This window comes from Dryobates pubescens, chromosome 13, assembly GCF_014839835.1.
Source record: "Dryobates pubescens isolate bDryPub1 chromosome 13, bDryPub1.pri, whole genome shotgun sequence".
NCBI lineage: Eukaryota > Metazoa > Chordata > Aves > Piciformes > Picidae > Dryobates > Dryobates pubescens.
Genome location: NC_071624.1, coordinates 9,762,770 through 9,785,783, shown reverse-complemented (window position 1 = coordinate 9,785,783; position 23,014 = coordinate 9,762,770). Strand labels below are relative to the sequence as shown.

Sequence of the window (23,014 nt, the reverse complement as noted above, 5' to 3'; positions counted from 1 at the left end):
CTGCTGGATCTAGTAACCTTCTCTAGATTTCCTCTTCAGCCTTTGGTATGTTCAGACAATGGCACAGCCACCCCTTAGCCTTCACATGATAAGACAGATAACTTTAAAAGGAGCAAATGGAGCTCCTTTCTCTTCTCACTATAAAGCATATTTTGACATCTGCATATGATTTGTGAAGTACTTCTCAAGCCCTGTTCCACTGTCATCATGGCCTTTATGTTATTGCACATTTGTGGACTCAACTGCATGACCTTGTCGTCTTTGCTACTAACATAAACCACAAAATACATCTAATCTTTAAGTTGCAAGGCAAGGGGGAAGGGGGACTCCTTTGCCCTGTATGCTTAGAGGACTTTCTGCCAGATTCACCTCCAGCTGCTTTGAGTCCAAAACTACAAAGCTGAATTCAGTTTTCCTGACAAGAAAAGCAAATTCCAGCAGCAGGGAAGCATGCCAGCTATGGTATTGCTACTGTGCTGGGAAAGCCACTAAAAGCTGAGCCGAATGGAAGAATTATTTAAAAACCACAGCATACAGCAACCTCCAGAGCCTGAGTCTACACTGTACAGCTGCTAGCTGTATGCCCAGCTCAGACCCACATCATGCTTGTAGTGTCGCAGAGTTGCCAATACAATCTACTCCAGTATCTTCCCTCTCCCAGCAAAACAACCTATACCAGCTAAAGGGCTTACCACTGTGTCTGAATTAAGGGTTTTGCCAAGGTATTTTGGGCTGTCAGGGGTGACATCTCTTGCCCCAACACGCTGACACAGCTATAGCAATGTGGGCCGAACATCATATAATCAGCCAAGATGCATCTGCAGGAGTCTTCCTTGCTAGACTGGAGGTTAGGAGGAAGTTTTACACAGAGAGAGTGATTGCCCATTGGAATGGGCTGCCCGAGGAGGTGGTGGGGTCGCCGTCACTGGGGGTGTTCAGGACGAGGCTTGACAGGATGCTTGGTTGCATGGTTTAGTTGATTGGGTGGTGTTGGATGATAGGTTGGACACGATGATCTTGAAGGTCTCTTCCAACCTGGTCTATTCTAGTCTATTCTATTCTAGACCTACCCCTCTGAGAGCAGCTAATAATGTGTCCAGCTAGTCAAGCAAAGTGAGAAAGATTAACTCACCCATGGCCAAAATATCTTCTCAAATGTGGAGGAAAGAATTTCATGCTGGTCATCAGTGAATTAAATGTAGTGTTGGCCAAGATTTACCCATCTGTGGACAAAGCTATTTGGGATGGCTGGGTGTTTGAAGGGGGGAAATCAGGTCTTGGATTTTCCTTTTCTAGAAATAATGCCAAAAAAAAAAGGTTTCAAAAGTGTTGAAATTACATCTTGACACTTAACCCCTCCACCAGTGTCTGCTTTATATTTAAATTGTAATGCAGCTCTGTATTTGCAGTCCCAAAACCTAAATGAAACTACTTGAAATTATTTGAAGTGCAGTGTTTCAATTGACCTGATCTAATTTGGGGTTTATAAATTCACCAGACTTCTTGAGATTAAAGTGTTCTGTCTTTACTTAAGTATGGAAACGTTTTCAAGCCTCAAGAATTATCCCACAATGGGGAAAATGTCTCCTGCTCTGCTCTCCTCACAGTCGGAGGAAATGAAGGACGGAGTCACAAGATTTAAAGCAATTCACTTACCACACTTTACTAAGTTACAGTTCAACTACAGCAGTTGACCATGTGCCTGTTTTAAGCACAACAGTCACTTTTGATTCCTGCAGCTAATACCATCTCCTTTGTGCAGTCACTCCAAACCCTGTGTTTCTTTTGCAGTGCTCACAGAAAGCACGTTCATGTCCCTGTGTGTGAGCTGCCAATTTATTCCAGCAGCTTCACTCCCCTCTCCCAGCAAAATAAGCTGTGCTGTGCTCGTGTCTCTGTGCCTGAGCTCTTCTTGGTCTGCTGTTCAGAGTGCAGCAGAGATTATTTATGTTTATTCTGGATGAATTGCCACTACAGAAGCAACAATGACTAATCTCTGTGTGGCTTTCCTTCTGCATTCATTGCTAGGTCATTGTGGAAGAGTCCTTGTGCTGCACTATAAAGTGAGTTACTGATGTCACTCAAAATTTGGTTATGAGGGATTATAATCTGCAGCATTAGGGAAGCAGGGTGAATTGCAGCCCACAGGCTGTCTCTGCAGCTCTTCTCCCTGAAGCCACTTGCCAGCTTTTCATCTGGGATGTTAGTTTTCAGGAGGGAATTCCAGTCTTCCATGGCTCTTGCACCCCAGAAGCTTTATCCAGCAGTTTGGATTTTCACTTTGTGCCCCATGTTTTAACTTGACATCTGCAGAGTAGCTCCCTTTGGCTTTCTGTGGTTTCTGAAGGGCCAGGTATTGCTAGAGAGAGGCCCTCAAACAAATCCACCCACCACTCGCTGTAAGATACTTGCTCCCCAGCAGCTTGTTCCCACTTTGCTGCTGATTGTGCTGTACACATTTAAGTCTCTTAGCTTTCACTTGCAAGCTGATACTTGATGTCCTGGTCATTTCAGTTCTTTGCTTGTTTTTCTTTTTTCCCCTGTATCTTTGCTAGGGGGTTATTTTCCTTAGTATTAGGGTGTATTATTCTCCCCAGGTGAGGTTCCTTTTCTTTACCATGGCTAAGTAGTTGTGCCCTCAAGGGACGTGGACTTAGATTCAGCCTGTAACATTGGGTCAACCTTCCACTTAGAAATGGGTAGTTCTTTCCTCATCCTTTTCAAACCGTAAAAGTTAGTTGAATTCAGAGGCACAAGTGTTTCTAAAAAGGAAGGGCACTCCCTGTCTGTTTACCATCCTTTCCCCATATTCTTGGCTAAGTGTCCTCTCAAGCCTATGCTGTATTTGTGGTTCATATTCTTATGAAATGAATTTGACCACAGCCCCTAGGTTTAATGTTTCCTAGCTGGTTCTTCCCTTTCTTCTCTCTGCCTTGCTTTGGCCCTCCATGGAGCTCATTACATGTACACAGCTCTACCTGTTGATTACAAAGAGGGCTGGCAATGGCAGCTTGGAAAAAAAAAATTTAAAAAAAGAAAAAAGTCTGTTAGTTTTTTTTCCTTCATCTTGTTTGGCTTTCTAAAGGTCTGAAAGCTCCTGAAGGTGCTAGGAGAGATAGCTAAACTGTGAAAGAAAGCAAAATCAAAAAGCCAAACTTAGAATCCTACAGGGATGCTATTCCCATAATGTGCAGAAATACCTTTGTGCAGGTTGTTAGCTGCTGGGGCAGCACTTAGGCATGTGGGATAACCTGATTAGAGAATCAAAGAAAACCCTGTTAGCTCCACAGGCCAAATCCTGCCTTTCAGCAACCTGATGTCAAATGGGTGTGAATCAAGGAAGCTTTCCCTTTGGCATCTTCTGGTAACACCTTGAAGAGAAGGGTCTGAGCCAGGGTTCCAGTAAGGAAAGAAGCTTAAGCAAATATACTCCCAGACAGGGAGTGAGCTGGAGTCTGAAACTAATGACTTTGTTTTTCCTCACTGGTACAGACTTGGAAGGATGAAAAGAATAAATTTCTCAGGTCTGATTTTCAGGTTGCATAGAAGGCTTAATCAGGAGCTGGTTAATTTAAAATGCTTGTCTTACTTAGCTGCAAAAATGTCAGTGTGCCTGAGCTGAGATTTGGGAGCAGAAGACATGTGTTTTGTGAAAGCATAATCCAGATGCATGATTATCTGCTGTTCTGGTCACTGCAAAACTCCCACCAAAGTCAGCATTAACATGAGACATCAGACAAGATGATTGTACCGATCGCTTGTGTGTCTGAACCATTTGAGTAGGAGTTACCTTAGATCCTTGGTGTGAGCATTTCCAGGCCACGCTGTTTGCTGATAAATCCCTTTGCAGTGAGCATTGCAGCTGCAGTTTCTGCCCTGTTCACAGCACTAAGCAAGTCGTGCTCTGTTTCACTCTCTGAAGTGCTGTTATGTCAGCTGCAGTAGCAGCCCAGTGGAACTGCTCAGCAGATCAGCTCCCATTGTGTAGGCAAGCCCTGCTGGGTGCTCAGTGTTTAGCAGAATTCAAAAAGTGATCAGGCAAATTCATGGGAGAAACATCCGCTTGAGGCTAAGTGTGGAGAAGCCAAGTTCTGGCTCAGGAAGTCCATAAGCTGAAATTGCTGGAGGCTGGAAGCATGTCTTAAGGAATTGTTTTGTTTTGCTTGCCCTGTTCTCATACTTTGGTCTCTGTTGTTGGCAGCTGTTGGAAATGAAGCAAGCAGCGACTTGGTGAGGCAAACACTTCATACCTGTGCATATTCTCTAGGCCTTACAAGTGACACAGTCTTCCATTGGTACCTGCTGCTATGCTGCCTGCCTTCCTTGGCAATAGAGAGAAAAGCATGGGTACAGACTGAGGTGATGTGATCTGCTTATGCAAAGCAAAATGGTACATTTGCCAGGTTATTTCTCCAAGGAGAAAATTATTGGCCTTGCTTTTTCTGGCATACCAGTTACTTGTGTAACAATGATGTTGGTGACAGCAACCAGACAGCAAGGCCAGCAATAATTCTTTCCTGCCCATTATTACAAGGCACTAGTCTGGCTGTGCTCTCTCTACAAATGTGAGGCAGTTCTCTTATGGGTTGAAATTCAGGATTTTTTCATATAAACCTTTCCAAAAGCAATCCTATTGATCTTCTGATATGAAGCTGTGTATTTCTATGTTTCTATCTTGCCAGTGATTAGCATATATGTGACTGTAAAAGTAACCCCTCCAAACTCCTGGGTGATTTCATCTCCTGACAGTGCTTTTGGCTGCACATGTAAGGGCTGGATCTTGCCCCCGAGAATATTGGCTCAAAGAAGCAATAACAATGTGGTCAGTCAAAGCACTACTTTTCCTGGGAATTTTATTGCATGAGGAAGCAAAAGAACTTTAGCCTTCCTGTGTTTGTCAACATGATCTGCCTTCCAGCAGCTCTTTATATTTCTGTCCCATTAGGGGTTTTTATTTCCCCTCTCCTTTTTTTTCCCCCTCCTTAGTTTTGTCTGACTTAATAATAATCAATATTGTAATCATAGACATTCCACCTCACTCACGATTCATGCAGTGGTTGATAACATTATTTGATAACTCTAGGTGCATCAAGCAAGAGTAATAGATGAAATTTGCTTTCCTAAAATCCAGTGAAATGACCCAAATCATTGCCACAGATTTATTGTTTGTGTCTATGCGAGTTGCACCCTGCAGTTGTGGCTCGTGTCTTTAAAGTGCTTGGTTTGAAAGAGTAAGTTTCACAGTTGATGTCAGAAGAGCTGGTATAGCTCACAGACAGCCATCTGAAGCAAAATTATCTTGGTGTTCCTATAATTAACTGCAAGAGTGAGTGAGGATTGAAAGGGGATGAATCACTTAACGGACCCCACTTGAAAGGTGGGGGATTTTTGACTCCAATGCTCCAGGAGCAGGCCAGTATGTAAAACCTGTGCAGCAATAATCATAGCCTTAGAGGCAGCATTTCGCAGTTGTTATCTCAAGCATCATGGCCCAGGGATAAATGAGCAATTTAAGTCATCCTGAACTCCCGTTCCTGCTTTCACTGCAGATGCTGTTTTGTCTCTCCCTAGACTCAACAGTAGTCTCCATGGTGGGAGGGGATGATCAAGATATGCTTACAAGGCAGATAAAAATCCTTTATGAAAGCTGTATTAGCAGAGCAGTTAGGGGGTCTTTGTGTAGCCCCAGGAGTTTGTGCTTCAGCTTTGCACTGCATGCTGTGGAGCTTGGCTCTAATCCGCAGAGTGTGGAGGCAAAAACCTAGGAGTACAGGCTGCAAATGTCCTTCACATCCTCTTGGCTATAGAAGCTGCAGTGTCTCAGATACACCCACCTGATGAGGCAGCTCTGATCATTTATCAGAGGTGCTGAAAGTTCTGTTTTGTGTTCTCACACTATACTGAAGGCTTGCCTGAGGCCCTGTGCTGTTAACATACTCTTTGTTGACTGTACCGCACTTGTCTCGAAGAAATCAGAAGAAAGCTTCCAAGGAGCCTCCAACCCAGCTGACCTTTGCAAATGTCCTACTGAGATGGTGCTCACATCTGTTGTGTATGTTTTGTTGGCAGAACACACTGGAGCAATGCAGCGTCTGCGCAAAGCCCATCATGGAAAGGATCCTCCGAGCCACGGGGAAGGCCTACCATCCCCACTGCTTCACCTGCGTGATGTGCCATCGCAGCCTGGACGGCATCCCCTTCACTGTGGATGCCGGTGGGAACATCCACTGCATCGAGGATTTCCATAAGTATGGCCTAAGCTGCCGTCAGTGGCTTTGCTTATTGTCTTTCTCTTCTGTCTCTAAAAATTCTCCTTTATAATTTTGAGTGCCCAGAGAGATCTGAACCCTCTGCCATTTTCTCCCAAGGCTCCTAAATAGCAGGCAGAGCTTTGCTCCAAGCAGGCACACCATGGCATGCAAGATTAATTGGTATGGGGATGACGCTGTTTCATCCCTGTTTTGCTGAGACCTGAAATTATGGATAACCTCTGTGTGCCTCTGTTTTAAATGCTCTGCACTCCCCCTGCCTTCCTCTGCACTCCATATGTGCGTGTTTCTCCTCATCAGTGTCTCATTCCTCCTTCCACTGAGCAATTAAGAGAGGTCCTGTACTGTTGCACTCTGCAGGTGTTTGCTTACCAGCTAGAAGGATTTAGGTGGCCACAGGATGCTCACAGCTCCTTTTGTTTCTGGTTGCTAATTAGCTTCTTAAAGCTGCTAAAAATACAGCCCTGGTAATAATTAATAGTGAAACTGCTATTTAAAGTAAGTTGAAAGGTAGAGTTGAAAGTAGTTTCTGTCACTGCTGTGCTACCACCCCCATCATCACAAGTAATCTAGGGAAGACAGGTAGATATAATCAGAGCACAAATGTTTCCCCTGTATGGAAAAGACAGACACATTACACCCCTCAATTAAAAGGGGAAATCAATACTGACAAATGGGAGTTTACATCTCAACCATTTATCTCTTAATTTCTAAGGGGGTAGACATAATTAGAGCCTTGTGACATCAGTGTGTGGGCCTGAAAGCTCAAAGAAGCAGCCTGACTTGACAGAAAGGGAAGCAGTCACAATCAACTGGCATGTTAAAATCCAATATGAGGATGTTCCCTGTAGCTCAGCTAGGCAGGGTTAATTGGCAGCTGATGTGTGGTCTTGTTTTTCTGTGCCAGCAGTTCTGTAAGGTAAAATCTGGTCCAGAGCACAGGCCCAACAGAAGGCTTGCACATCACTCGGGCACCAGATTTGGAGGCTGCTCCTTCTCTAAGCCTCACAGGCCAAGGGCTCACATGCCTTCAGGAGAAATGTTGGAAGCAAGAGCTGATGTCCTATGTTGAAGTCTTTATGCAGTGACTGCATGTAGACCTCAGGGCTCTGCAAGTGGGAAGTGGGAGGCTGTCAGTTCAAGAAAAGGACACAGAATCCTTGAGTGAAAGATTGAGGGAAAGATGACAGGAACAGCACGAGACATAATGTGACACTTGCAATGTCTTTGGCCAACAATGTGTTTAGCAGCACTTTGACCAGCCCAGTTTTAATTGATTAGGTATGGCGTGTCCTCCTAGTATGGAGGTCAAGTACTCTGCATCATGTACATCTTCTTGATACCAAAACTGTACCCGATGCTCACACTCTAGCTTAGCTACCCCCTGAGCTTAGGCCCTGCAGTAGCACCTGATCTAGTTGAGGATGCTCCTACTTACTGCAGAAGGGGTTGGACTAGATGGCCTTTGGAGGTCCCTTCCAACCCAGACCATTCTATGATTCTATCCCAACGTCGACATCCCCTGAGATCTACACAAGTCGTCTCTCAATCCTGGGAGTTAATATTTGGCTCACAATGAGTTACACACAGTGGCCTGGACAGAGGAATGTTGAAGTCTTTTTAAATGCCACGTTTGAGCTCAAGGAAGTGCCAGCATGAAGCAGCATTCAATTAGCTGTGAGTGCAGCTCTGTTCATATCATGATCCATTTAAGTTATTTTTCAGAGCCTTCACTATAGCCACTGTTTAATTCTTCTTTTTTTTGCTAGATCGCAGCTACACAGACATCTTTCATCTGCTGCCAGTGAAATTAATATTTTTCCTTATTCCTAGTACAGATAGATTGGTGTTGGGTTTTTTTGGTTGGTTTTTTTTTGTTCTTTTAGAAGCTAGTTAATTCTGAGGTGGTTCATGTGACAGGCTGGGTGGCAGAGTCAATCTTTCCTAGGCATTTCAGAAGAGAAGGGCCTTTGATCTCCTTGCGTTCTGATGTTTTTCATAAGCGTTGCCCTCTGTCACTCCATGGCTCATAACCTCAGCTCTTATTACACAGCAGTAAATTCTTCTTTTTTTTTTGGAGCAGTATTTGCAGCAAGGGAATTGGTACCCATAAGTTTTGAACCAAAATGGCCAATAATAATTCACCAAAGGCAGAAGGTTCTCAGGCATCCTCACCTGCCTAGGTGCAAAGCTGGTCATTGCCCATGGGCAGCCAAGGGAAGCAAAATCAGAGCTAACACAGAACACATTTGAATTCACCAGAGGGACAGCTGATGGGCAATATAAAGGGAAGAAGAAAGGTCTGTGCTCCTCTTGAACCCTGAGCTGACCCCTGATCCAAGCCAGTTCCTTCAATCAGTAAGTGATTGTGACTATACAACTCTGACACAGGCTGAGTGTAGAAAAGGGAGCATGAATAGAATAGAATAGAATAGAATAGAATTAACCAGGTTGGAAAAGACCTTCGAGATCATCAAGTCCAACCTATCACCCAACACCATCTAATGAACTAAACCATGGCACCAAGTGCTTCATCCAGTCTCCTCTTAAACACCTCCAGTGATGGTGACTCCACCACCTCCCTGGGCAGCACATTCCAATGGCCAATCACTCTTTCTGTGAAGAACTTCTTCCTAACATCTGGCCTAAACCTCCCCTGGCACAGCTTGAGACTGTGTCCTCTTGTTCTGGTACTGGTTGCCTGGGAGAAGAGACCAACCCCCACCTGGCTGCAACCTCCCTTCAGGTAGTTGTAGACAGCAATAAGGTCTCCTCTGAGCCTTCTCTTCTCCAGGCTAAGCAACCCCAGCTCCCTCAGCCTCTCCTCATAGGGCTTGTGCTCCAAACCCCTCCCCAGCTTTGTTGCCCTTCTCTGGACACATTCCAGCAACTCAACATCTTTCCTAAACTGAGGGGCCCAGAACTGGACACAGGACTCAAGGTGTGGCCTAACCAGTGCTGAGTACAAGGGCAGAATGACCTCCCTGCTCCTGCTGGCCACACTGTTCCCGATGCAGGTCAGGATGCCATTGGCCTTTTTGGCCACCTGGGCACACTGCTGGCTCATGTTCAGCCTACTATCAACCAGTACCCCCAGGTCCCTTTCTGCCTGGCCACTCTCCAGCCACTCTGACCCCAGCCTGTAGCACTGCATGAGGTTGTTGTGTGCCAATGTGTAGAGCCTGGCACTTAGATGTGTTCGATCTCATGCCATTGTCTCTGCTCCCAAACCTTTTCCTTTTTAAGCCCGGGCAACCTACTAATAGATAATTGAGAGCTGGTTTTATCTCTGGTGCTTCTTGTTTGAGAATGAGCACAGCCAGGAGCATGCATAAGTGGGTAACATGTCTCAGAAGTTTTGAAAGGATGGGATAAACCTCAACAAAATTAGTGTAAGGCAAATCTTTTTACCATCTCTATTAAGATTTTTTACAAGACTTGTTCCAATCTCCAAATTTTAATTTTGATGTTTTTTTCAAGAGATGCTTTCTGGTTATCTTTCCAATCTTAGGAATTGCATGGACTTTATTAGAGTTAGCCAGAGGGTTGAGCAGTGCCTCCATGACATGATCATGGGTCATTCACCAGGCACTTTAGCTGTTAATTAGGGCAAGCAGAATATGTTTTGCTGCCTGTCAGATATTCTTGAAGTCCTCTCCTAACAGTTTGCAAAATGCTCTTTATCCAGCAAGCCTGAAATTGCATTTTAAGACCTAAGTGCTCCTTTCTGTCTTTCCAAGGAGGCAGCTGTTTAAAGCTGCGAGCTGTGATCTGTACGTGGGCCTATGCATGCTCATACAAATGTACACATTTCTGGCTTGCTGGGGCAGTTAAAAAACTTTCATTCTGAGCTTGATAATAACTGGGATCATCACTTCTTTCTTCAGGAAATTTGCCCCAAGGTGTTCTGTGTGTAAGGAGCCCATCATGCCAGCCCCAGGACAAGAGGAGACTGTACGCATTGTTGCCTTGGATCGTGACTTCCATGTGCAGTGCTACCGATGTGAGGTTGGTATTCTAATCACGTGAAGGATGGAAGCAAAGGTTGGCTTCTAATCATGTGAATGGTGGAAGCAAAGGCTGGCTTAATTTTGTCACTGCCTCATGTTATACACACAACAGGCTTACCCTATTGTAACACTTGCTCTGCAATCAAATTACTTCATTGACTTCAGCACACACGGAATTTGTCCTCATTTATATCGGCACAAACAAGAAGAAAATCAGACCCCTTGTTTATAACAGGTTCATTAGGAGAGCAAGAGAATATGCCTCGGGTAACTAGGGCTTAATATTTGAGAGCTTCATAAATGATAGCTTGGACACAAATGTTGGTCATGTTTGTGTTCTTAAAATGAAAGCTGATGCATGCTAGAATTTGAGCAAGATTGTACAGGAGACTCAACATATGGCTCTGGTTGAATTTTAACAGCCCCACAAACATGATCATTTTTGGTTTGTGCCATGGTTTTTGTGCTACTTTCCTGTTCAGTTTCATTATGCACTTCATATAATTTTGATGGTAAGAATCTGAGGAAAAAGAAAAATCACCTTAGAGCAATTAAAATGTGGGAACAACTGTAGGGAACCTTCGAGTATTCTACAATGCAAGTGCTACTTGTTGGATAATACATCAGCCAGATGGCAAGGTAAGGAAATGAGACCAAATGTATTTCTTATCACAGTTGCAGATTCTATTAACTTTCACTGGAAAGAAGGATCAACTAAAGCTTAAAGGTCTAGGCTGAAACTTGAGGCACCTGGTTTGCTTCTCAATCTGACCTTGGCTTCCAGGATACATATCAGCCTATTACTTAGGCCTAGTTTTTTGAAGACTCTGGGACACTCCTACACTAAATTTTGCAGAGTCTAATTCGTCATACAGCACGTTGTCCTGCTGGCTGCTGAGATCCCTAGGCTTCACACATGAGTGCCTGAAGTAAATGCGGTGGAGAAGACAGGAGAGAGTTGGTCACCTGGCCATGATCTTCATGTGCCTCAGCTATCTTGAAAGGAACAGCAATGATAGTTCTCTTTCCACCACTTGTTTGCCAGGTATATGCAACAAACAGATTTGATGTGATGAAGAGGCCTGGCCTTTAATTCCCTCACTGCAGCTTCATCACCAGTCTCGGGTCAAGTGACAGAAAATGCCCAGCATTCCTAGCAGATATACTTAGCCTTACATACTTAGAGGCTGAGGTCTCTGGAGCAGATTTTGGGCCTTTTACTGAGGTTCCCATGTGCCCATCTCAGTGACATCCTCATTTTACGTACAGCCTTTTGGGCCAATTGCCGTACAAATGCCAGTGACAATTGTGGTAAGAAGAGAGAGGCACAGAGCTTGCTTAGCTGCCATCCCTGGAATGGATGCTATAGCTTTGTGGTATTCACTCTTCCGAAGGAGATTACCAGTAGTCAGATATTGGTACCAAACTTGCTTCCCACTGATGCCTCTTTTTTATCCTTTTTTGCATGAATAAATATGTGCTTAAGTTTTATATTTTCTCCAATGCTGAAGAACTTTCCTTCCTCAGAAATGTGCAGAGAATAATCTCCTTTTATTTTCAATTGGATTAAATTCAGCAGAGAGCTTGGGAGCCCATCTTCTCTGCAGCATTGTCTCTTATCAGCAAATGGCTTAATCGTGAATGACATCAAGTACCTCAGCTTCATGATTTACGCTGACTCAGGCTGGATCCTGTTGCAAGGTGGAGAGAGAGGAGGGAGTTTCTTTGAGTAATAGATTATTTGCTTAATCTTGTTTTTCTTTCTTATTTACTTTGCTCTTTCTGTTTGCATCTTTTCTAGGACTGTGGTGGCCTTCTGTCTGAAGGGGACAATCAGGGCTGTTATCCTCTGGATGGGCACATCCTTTGCAAGACCTGCAACTCTGCTCGGATCCAGGCTCTGACTGCGAAGGCCAGCACTGATCTCTGAGTATCAACTGTGACCCTCCCCAGGATGCTTGCTGGGGCATATTGCACAAGCTTTGCATGATTTCTTTCCATTCTAGGGTCTGAATCTCTGTTTGAAAAAAAAAAATTGAAAAAAAAAAGTTTAAAAAAAAAAGAAGAAAGTAGAACTGGAAGGCCTTGGAACAAGAAGGGCCATTCAGGAGGCCATGTTCAGATTGCCCATGACAGGCACCTAATTTAGACATGACTTTTCAGGTGGGGCAGCAAGTGAGTAAGACCATTTGCTGTTTCTGGAGCTGACAAAAATAAGTGGTCACAGCATCTAAGTTACCTGTCTGTACAAGGAGGTCTGAACATGGTCCTAACTACATTTCTGCATTTGATTCCTTCCTATTAGGAAGAACATGAAGGAATAATTTGCAAGCTGAGCTAGTTCCTTCTCCCAGGTTATTCCTAGAACCTGAGCAGCTCGCATTGAAGTTATGGGTAGCTTCTCTTTGACTTTAACAGGATCTATATCACTAGCACAAGTAGCTCCACTGCCATAGAAGGTGTGAGAGCAGACCCAGCATTCATGACAACACAAGCAATACAGTTTCAGGTGAACTGCAGCTAAGAGTGTAGGTGTGACATTGTATTCTTGGGACACAGATTTGTTATCTTTATCCTTTTTTTTAGGCCCTTACTTCTCTCCATTTCCTTCCAGTTCAATAGTTGTTTTTTTTTTCTTATGAAATTGTATTTTGCTATTGCATAAATTTATTCAGTAGTGATGCTTCCAATTCACAATGCATGAGCAATCACAGAGAGATGTGAGCCTGCACACACTATACACTACACACAGTCATCACAATGTGCTTTTGATTTATCAGAGGTATAAGCCAATTACATCTGTTGAGGAGGTCTTTTAGGGATGTGGGGCTGGAAACACATTTTTTTAATCCCAGTGGTTAAAAAAAGTCCCAATACAGTACATGGAACTGCAGGGCAAAGTGATGGTCAAAAAATTCTTATGCCACCATCTCATACACCCCATTATAGTGGGACCACTGGCAGTGTTGGGTTTTGGGTAAACATTTAAGCAATAGAGTCTTGTTCTGTCTCCTGTTTATTGCAATTGGAAGATTTTCCTTCAACTGTAACAGGAATTGAATCTGGCCTTGGGATATACATTTCTCTGATGCTAATATACATCATCTGGAGTTCTCATTAAAAAAATTAAGGATCTTCTTTCAACAACAGCAAAAAGGTTCCTCCTATGTGCATGCTGTTGTTCAGTTTTTTATCTTAAGAAAGGTATTAAACTCTTCTCTATGCCATTCCAAAAAGTAAGCATGGGTTGGGTTTTGGGGGATTTTTTTTCCCCCTCTTTTATTTTCATCCCAGCTGCTTATATCCTCTGTCTGGTGAAATGTCATTGCAAAAGAATGCTGGACCAGTAGCAGCATTTTCATCTTTGGTCCAGAATTAATCATATGGCAAGGCAGACGATAAAAGCTGGACACAGATAAACATTTTTGTCTCGTGTAAGTGAGGTTTTTGTTACTTTGGTTAATTAAAAAAACCCACCAACTTTTACAAAATTAAAAATTCACCGCACTCAGAGCAGCTATAATATTCTTGTTCATGAAACCCATAATAACTAAGGTGCAAATTACATACTGAGGGAGTAATTTTCATATCACCGAATTCACATTAATATCTTATTTGCAGATCTAATCAAACAAAATACCTTCCTTTGCTCTTAACAAATTAAGCAGCAGAAGTGAAAGTTGCAGGCTGAGTGACCATATCAGTGACAAGCTAGCACTTTGGAAGAGTGAGTTATAAGAATTGTTTTCATGTGCCTACTGAAAAACAATAAGAATGTGGTGCTTTCCTCTTTATTCTCTTGTCAAAGAAGCCTGATGAAATTATACCCACTAATGCTGAAAAGTTAGGTGAGCTTAGACCAAGAAGAAACAAAGGGGAAAAATTGAGATGCTCACTGCAGCTCCTGCAAAGGGTGCATTTTCTTTCAGTTTAACACTAACCTTTATGGAAGAGCACTGTGAAATTTAATAGCTTGAACTGTATAGAGTAAACTCACATACAGAAATACCAGTCTGAAAACCGTGTTTCTAACATGGTTTATATGTTGGCAGACTCCACCCCTGTCAGGGAAGTTTCCCAAAATTCGCAGCTCAGAATGAATCTGTCTTTGTAGAAGAGTGGCATCATTAAGCAAAAGAAGTCATTCTCCATTATAGTGGCTGTGCTGAAGTTTGCCTTGTTGTACCAGTTTTCTATCCTGGCCTTCAAGAATTTTGCTGCCTCAGATGTAAACAGGTTTTTTTTTTCCACTGTGACTTCTGCCAGGTTCCATCTAGGCTCCCAAACCATGGCACATAAGGTACTTCTGAGCATGCAGTCTGCACCATGCAGTCTGCACCACCACCAGCTATAAAAACCCCCCAAAAAACCCCAAACCAAAACCAACTGAAAAACATCTGAGCAAATCCAGTTTGAACTAACCCTCCAAAAACATGGGAAGTCAGAGCTGGGATTGCTGACACCATTGTATCCCTGCAGAAGATTTTACATCTCTGCAAGCACAGGGGAGGACATGATCCATTCAGGTGTAGAATAAGTCATTCATCAGGCTCTGATCTTCCTTATTCTTACCAGTCTTAAATCAAGTGGCTGATGAGACTCTCCTGAATAACACTGGGTTGATAGAAATGAGCTGTTGGCATAGAATGTGGCATAAAGAGGACTGAAGTCCAGAGCCTTTTATAGGCTTTTTATGGCCCTGCCATAGGCTGGACTTGGACCAAGTCATATGGCTTCTTATCTCCTGCCTTCTACATGAGAGGCTTCATTTCCAGCTTCCCAGGGATGGTATGGGAATTAAACTAATCACAGATTGGCCCAAAGTACTGATTTTTGGAGTTCTGTCTTCTCTTTCCAGAAAAAAAAAAAAGTAATTGGTCTGCAGGTTTGGGATTCTAGCCCTTTTCAAAGTTAAGGGCTGGCCAGGAGATCTAGATCTGAATCCTCTGTCTTATTAGGGTGCTGTGGTGAGTTGGGCTGGCATGCAGGGATGTGAGAGCCAAACCTTTCAAGAATTAAATAACCCATGGATGGAAGCTGTTTGATAAAGATTAAATAATGTTGATACTTGAGGTACTGTGGCTAATTTCTAGACTGGTGCATCTGGGCAAAGGTATTATCATGCTTTTGCTTTCACCCCTGAAACACCAAAGCCATCTGTCTGTTGGAAAGTTTGAGCATCAAAGACACTCTGTTTTCAGTATTGCATGTGGTTTTGGCTTCTAAAATTGCTATAAATACATTTGGAAGATATTGCATAAATATATATATCTATATTCCAGAGGCTCTCATCACCTACCTGTGTATAGAAATCTCCCCTCTGATGCTTCAGGATTTAATTAGGAAATGCTGGTGGACTTACCTCAATTGCACTGCAAGAACCACTGGCATATTGATTCATCATAATATTGATCACATATTTGTAATATAGCCTGCTTCAGGTGTTCCAAAGAAGGAATCCTTTTGCCAAAGAGACCTTGCTTTTCTTAAGGTGGACTACTGAGCCCTGATCAAAATTCATGACGTCTGTGGCTGTGGTAATGTCCAAACTGTTTCTTTCAGAAAGAAAGGGAAGATCACACAGACATTTCTGTTGAAATTTGCAGTTTCTGCTTATGTTGCTTTGGCTTTTCTACCATTTCCTGGCAAGTAGGGCCTGATCCCATGATTTGTGTAGCCAGATGTGGTCCAGGAGGGTCCAGGGTCAGGTTCTAATTTAGGAAAATATTTAAGCCCCTGGGGTTTGTTTAAGCATAGGCTTAAAGCTATTGCATGGTATGACATAAGCTATGGGTCTACAGTCATTAGTACCAGTCATACAGATTTGATCTGGGTAGGATGTGGACACAGTCAGATTTCTGTCAGATTTCCCAGAGCAGATGAAATGACTCTGGTGTTGCCCTTATGCCAACTGCAGGAGGGCACCCAGTGGTGTATCCAGCGAGACATTTGGACATCAGGAAGATGAGATATTACAAGATCAGCACTTTGGGTGGCTGTGACAGTTTCCATATGTCACAAGTAGCCCTGCAGCCAGTTTTGCTGTATCTTTGAACCATGGCTTTGAAACTCACTTAAACTTTCTCCAGCAGATTGGGTTGCTTCAGTTACAGCCCAATCCGTAAGCATCCCCCCAAGGCTAACACTAGTGTTTCATTAACGTGATGGTTTTGTGCTCACTTACTGCCTGAACGTTGCTTTTAAAATCAGAAAGCAACTCTGTTGCCTTAGCCTATCAGATAATGCACTTTTAATTTGCTTTGGGGTGGCTTTTTTGAATGTTGTAATCCTTAGATTTTTTACCACAGTTGGAAAACACTTGGATAATGACTTAATCAATAGATGTGGGAGTACCAAAGTGTTTATCATAGCGTATTCTACCTTATAGTCTCACTCATGCCATCAGGATGAATGCTTTCATGAGATACAGGCCTTAACTTGAGTTTCTGCTTATCAGCAAAATGTACTTGAGAAGAATGAGAAGAAAATTGGCATCTAGAGAAATGGTGGTTGTTGATAGGAATAAGCAACAAGTCACACTGAAATCTCTTTGGACCTGCAATGGCTGCTGCCTCACCACAGTCAGCCGAGACTAGCTTAGGTTTGATAAATGCTGGTTCCTTTTGATTTTGAGAAAGTCCAGCAGATGAGAGATAACAGGGCCCAAGAAAGTCCTGGAGAGACAATTTTGTGCCTTTGCCTTCGTTCAGTGTCAGAGATAAATGTTGGACACCTGGTAGTTCAGCTGAATGGCTCAGAAAGGATTTGAGTTTGTACCAGTTTTCTGTTGATGCCTGGTTCCTGCAGTTGTTTCATCATGCTGATTTTGCTGTTCAGTCACCCAGTGGGGTTGACTACACCTTATATAAGCTTCAGTACTTCAAGTCAGGGCTGTCAGAGAGATGTGCTGAAGAATCTCACTGCGGTGAAATTCCCACCAGAAAACACTACTGATAGTAATTGAGGGCTTGTTGCCAAAGGATAGCAGGAACTACTAGGTACTGTCTGGAAGTTAGTAAAGTGCAAAGTAAGAGAGACTTGTGAGAACACTGCTTCCAGTTAGAGCTGGTCACACTAAAATTATGTGGTGTCAGAAGGGACTTCTTTTAATGAGGTGGGTTTGTTTTTTTCTTCAATATTATTCACAAGGTGGGGGGGGAAGGGGGGGGATTGTTGCTATTGTAATTTAAACCATACTGAGGTTTTTTTTTATCTAAATGAATTTCAGAATTGTTAACAAATATTTTCGTCTCTCAAAAGAAACCAGCTCTCCTTTCTTGGATTTTTTTTTTTAAGTTCTTGGGGTTTGTACTGCTAGTAAGTTAAGGGGTTTTTTTTATGTAATGACTTTGAAAACTCATTTGGATAAAGAATTCTATTTAAAACCAGGCCCATGTGTTCTTGGGCAGTGGTTCAAGATTGGAGCTGATGAAATGAGGAAAAAAAAAAGAAAAGAAGAATGGGGGGAAAAAAGCTTTGCAACTTTTCACAACATATTTCCTCCCCCTTCCCCCCCCCATGTTTTTAACTAGTTGTGTTAATTTTCAAGTCAGTGTTTCCTTTATTAGAACAATCCGAATAACGTGACTCTTCTTAAAATAGCAGCGTGACTTCTGCCGTGCTCGTTTTTCCATCCCATCTTAAAGGCATGGCTGTGGGGAGTGCCAGGGTCTTTTTATTTCTGTGGCAATGGCAGTTTTCTTATTTGTTTGTTTGGGTTTTTTGTTCCCTGAAATTACCGAAGAATATAAGCTCGTTATGGCAGCTGCCATGAAGATCAAGAGATTCTGGGTGAACTTAATCTCCGTGTATGCTTCCTTGCCTTAGTGATGGCATGGCTCCTGAAATGTTTTGGGAAATGCTACCTGGCTTCCTCAACATTCCCAGTTGGAATTTGCAGCAGTCTGTTGCCTAACTGGCATTGGGAGCATGAGGGAGTAGACTTTGGACTTGTGAAATTGTAACATTCACCTGGCATCTGAAAATCTGAGAAAAGCCATAACCTCTGTAGGTTTTCTATAGGACCTTGAGGTCCTAGTGGAGCTCTCACTTCAACCTGGAGATTCTCAGTCGTGATCTGAAAAGCTAAGTTCAAACACTTGCAGACTGTTCTTGCACCCGTGAGGTGGTTGTGGGGCTGCAATATTGAGCACTGCTGCTTATACCTCCCTGGGCTTTAGTCCTGGCTACTTGTTCATGGTCTCTTTGGCTTCATGTGACATGGGGAAGCAATGGGGTTGTTCACAGGTATCAAAAGCATTCAGTTCAAACTTCTCTTTATTTTTGTTGGTTGTTCACATCTTTTATCATACATCTTGTAGAAAATGAGGAAACAGAAGCCTCAGGTGATGGTATTACCTTTACATTTTCAGAGGTCAGAGTCCCTCAGCAGGAACATGACACTTGGGATGTCTCTACTTTTTTGCCTGTCTCCCTCTGTCTGCAAGCAGGTCTCTTACCTGCTCTTTCCATTTGCTCCCCCTGCACTCATCTCTGCAGTCAGGAACTGCCTTCACAGAGGTATTGTGAATCTTAGCTAGCAGTTGGAAAAACTTCTCCAGATCTTTAATCAAGTACTTTTGTACATCCATTGTATCGGTGGCCTGCCACATGGATATCAAAGAAAATGGTTATAATTCTTGCTTTTAAAATGATTATGAAATTGTGCAGTACTTTTTCAGTCATATTTAACCATGTAATTTAGAACCACATGATTGCAGGGATTTATCATGAAGAAATTTGTTTGAAGGATAGGGTTTGGGGTTGGTTTGTTGGTGTTTTTTTTCCCCTTTGGTTTAAAATCTTTTTTTCCTCCAAAAATGAATTTATTCCTTTTTTTTTTCCCTCTGTTAGTTTTTTGCTCCAGTTTTGTTCCTTTAAGATGTTTTTGTACCAGGGCAGCCACGATTTGCATTCGTGAGAGACAGGAGATTTTACTTGGTCTTGTATGTGGAGCTTTCATTTCTTTTATGTTTCTTCAGGAAAATTCCTCTCTGCCTGATTACTCATACTTAGATGTCTTTAAATGCAGGCTGACCAGTAAAGGGTTTTTTGTCGTCGTTTAATTTAGTGTGTGGTTCGCTTTGTGTTGGGTTTTTGCCGGGTTTTGGGTGGTTGTTGTTTTTTAATTAACCAGATATTGAGTACTGGGCAGGCATTGCACATTAATGCAGAATCTTAATGCCAATTTTCATAGAAAAGACAAAAATTAGACTCTTTCCCTGTCTCCATTGCAGTTTTGTTACTGTTTTGTGTACAACACTAATGTTAAGCCAGATTGTAAAAGCAAAATACTCGGAGTGACCTACTTCCATTCACCAGCAAGAATCCTTTGTCAGCTGACTCCTATTTGTTTGTTCATTTTTAAATGTCAGATTACAGAATGAGCATCTCCTAAAGATGAAAGAAAATAGTGTTTTCATGTGCAGGAAATTTGGGGTTGCAGCAACAGAACATTTTCTTTGTGAATTTGGATGTCATGGTGGTTTAAGCTCCTGCCTGGAGCCTAAATCAATCTGGCCACTCATCCAGTTCATCTCACTGGTGCTCCTAAAAGGCTGCAGCCCTGCAAAAGCTCATGCAGCACTTTTGGCTGCTTTCCCTTGCTCCCATTTGGTACATATTTGCACAATTTAACTGAGCTTTTCTTTCTGCTGAAGGTCAGATGCAAGCGATACGAAACACTAAACTTTATAAACAAGCAAAGCTAGTTCAACCACAGCATCTTGGACTAGAACGGATTTTTAGGTGGCGCACTGTCTGCTGGCCTTTGGAGAGGGGATCCTGAGACTACAGTGGACTGGAACAGGATGCAAAGCCACAATCCTTGGCTTTTTTTAATAAACTACTTACTGTAATCCAGCTACACAGTTTCAGCCTCACACTTCAGAAGTTTTCAGCAGCAATGCATGTACAGGCACTTTCCCTCTTGCAGAAAGTGAAACTTTCCCAACCAAAGTAAATTTAACCTATTGCATAAGATGCTGGAAATTCATTTTTTTTTTTCCTTGGGATTCTTACTGTAACCTTTATGTGCAGAGGATGAATAGCTTTTCTTTTTCCCCTCTCTTCCCCCCCCCCCCCCTTTTTTTTTATTTCCTTCTTTCATTTTTGACAAGATTAGATGTTGCATATTGATGAGCAAGCATTTCAAAGGTCCATGGGGCTTTGGAACGTAGTAAGGATCTCTGAAGTTTAATATTCACCACGTTTTAAATATTCAGAAGGAAAAATTTGCATTAAATGGCTTTTGATAAATAAGTTCTAGGGATTTTTCTTTCTATCTTACGCAAACGTTGTGGGGATTGTGGCTGTGCCAGTTTTGTTCCAAAGTGCCTTTTGTTTCAGAATTTCAGGACCATTTTGATCCCATTTGTATGCCCAGTGCTTGTCCTGAAGTCTTTTATGGTTTTTACTGGAACTCTGCAGCAGGCAGATGGATGTGGCAAAGGCACAGCTGAGCATCATAACTCCCGATTGCTGGATTGCTCCCTTCTTTAGGACAGCTGGGCACATCCAGCCTCTTTCTGTACCTGCTGTTCATGGTGCAGGCTGGGATTAACCTAGTGGTCAGGCCTGGCTGAGCTCTTTCTGCAAAGGTGGGGATTTGAGAATAGAGGGGACAAGACCATGAGTGCGGGAGCAAAGCAAAGTGCCATTCAGTGCATCTCAGATGCCACACAGCAGTTTTCCCTTCTTTGGATATCCCTCTCTGGTAAGAGTTTCAGCAGAGAAGAGCTTTTAGGAGAAATGCTCCCTTGGGGATGCCTTATTGCTCATGCTGTTGAAAATCTGATTGAAGCTGTAGATGAGGAGGATCAGTTATGGGCAGCAAACATGAAGCTGCTTTACTGTATTAGTAAGTCTGTCGTTTGCCTTACCCTTGGCATCCCACGGAACGTGCCGTGGCGTGCAGGGCTGCACACACAGCCCTGACATTGTCCTACCAGTCGCCGTTGAACCGCTGCCTGGTAGTCATTCTCAGGACTGCCCTGGCTTGGGCCAGGCCAAGGGCATCTTCTCATGCTCCTATGCAAAAGGTGGAACTTTCAGGCTTTGGCTTACAAATATTGCAGCCTTATCAAACTCACCTTCCCCCTCTCTACGTAGTCCTCACAGAAGTAGGATTTCAAATATTTCATAGTATTCTTCTTTCTTCTTCCTTTTTGCCAGATGCCTTGAAAACATTGTCAAGTTACAATCTGAGTGGGGGTTTTCAGGATCAGTTTCCTTTCCTTCTTGATTGCCTGGTGTAGGTTTGCAATGGGGGGGTTTGTCCCTTTTTTCTTTTCTTCTTTATTTTGTTTGTTTTGTTGTTTGGGTTTGTTTTTTTCAGTCTTGCAGAACAGATGCCTTCAGTTTATGCAGAGTAAGATTGTCTATGATTAGAGCTAATCCAGGATGGCAGGATTGGACCCCCACAGTGAAAGCTAGAAAAGTGATTGCAAAAGTATTCTGTTTCTCCTTTATTAATTACACAGGAAGTTTCCACCGAAGGCTCATGTAGCACAACTGGCCTATGTAATAAGTAGCAGGGCCTGTAATTACAGTCTGTCTTCTGATCCTATCTGTGCTCTGACTTTCTAGGCACTGTAGTTCTATTTACATCTGTGTCTTTGTCACCTTTTAAATTTTTGATTGGTCACTAAGGGAAGTAGAGCACAAGCTGTGAGCACTGTGGAGGTGCAGTGAGTCTAAATGAGGGAGTTCTCCTTCTCAGGTATCTGCCTGATTTGGGACATGGAACAGAACACAAGCAACAGGGGTATTTTACCAGCCATGCAGCAGAGGGAGTAGGCTGCATGCCAACTGGGTATCTTTCAAGATCTTGGAGTCTTTGTAGGACTGGGAATTTGAACCTTTTACAGGTCTTAACTGGTGTACTATCCTGTGAGGGAGTTTAGATATTAGCATTTCTACAGGATTTGACCTTTCTTTTCTGTAAGATTCAGAGGTTTATGGTTGTAAAGAGATACTTCCATATATGGTGTGAGGAGGGAGATGGCTTTTGGCATCAGGCAGAGAAGCTTGGCTGGAAATCCTTGTATCACTGAGTAAAAGAAGAGTAACTTGAGCGGAAGGGGAAAGGCAGAGATTTACACGTGTTTCGGTACCAGCTCACCGGCTCTGAGCGCCAGCAAGCGCAGCCTTAAGCAGATTAGCTCACTGGGGTGTCAGTCCTGAGACCTGGCAACAAATAAAGGAGCTCCTTGTGAAAGTATTCGTTGCTGGTCACTCTGGCAGTCGTCTCTTGCCTCTTCATAAACGTGCACTTGGAGTTAGGGTAGAGCTACAGAATGATGCCCTTCAGTCTTTTTCTTCAAGGCATAGTTCCAGTGTTATGTTTGATCAAGAGGAACAAAAGCCATTGTGCAAATAGTATACTTTATGCAAAAAAAACCAAAACAACAAAAACCCAACCAAACCCAAACTAATTAACAATCCACTGGAGACACTTCTAATGTCCATTAAACTGTTATGCAAATTGTCCCTTTTCTGCAGCTTGCACTATTGTTTAATTATTTTTTGGGGGTCTGACTTCTGTTTAAAAAAAAAAAAAAACAAAGAGAAAAATCAATTCTTTTTAAAATGTTTTTTGTAACTCTACTTCTAAGAAAGTTGATGCTTGAAAAGGGGGGGAGGAAAAAAACCCAACAAACAACAACTAACAAACCCTTAGTTTCAAACATTGGGTTTGCAGGCTTCGAAATTAATAATTTCTACACCTGACCCAGT

At 42.7% G+C, this 23,014-nt stretch overlaps 1 protein-coding gene across 1 annotated transcript in view; it reads left to right on the top strand.

The window, feature by feature from the left end:
- LPP (LIM domain containing preferred translocation partner in lipoma) overlaps nt 1-12,327 on the top strand; it is a 347,427-nt gene extending 335,100 nt beyond the window's left edge. The window contains exons 10-12 of the mRNA XM_054166899.1: nt 6,070-6,248; nt 10,157-10,277; nt 12,081-12,327. Of these exons, the coding sequence (XP_054022874.1) occupies nt 6,070-6,248; nt 10,157-10,277; nt 12,081-12,209 (429 nt within the window). The 3' untranslated portion in view covers nt 12,210-12,327. The remainder of the gene's footprint in view (nt 1-6,069; nt 6,249-10,156; nt 10,278-12,080) is intronic.
- The last annotated feature ends 10,687 nt before the right edge of the window (nt 12,328-23,014 follow it).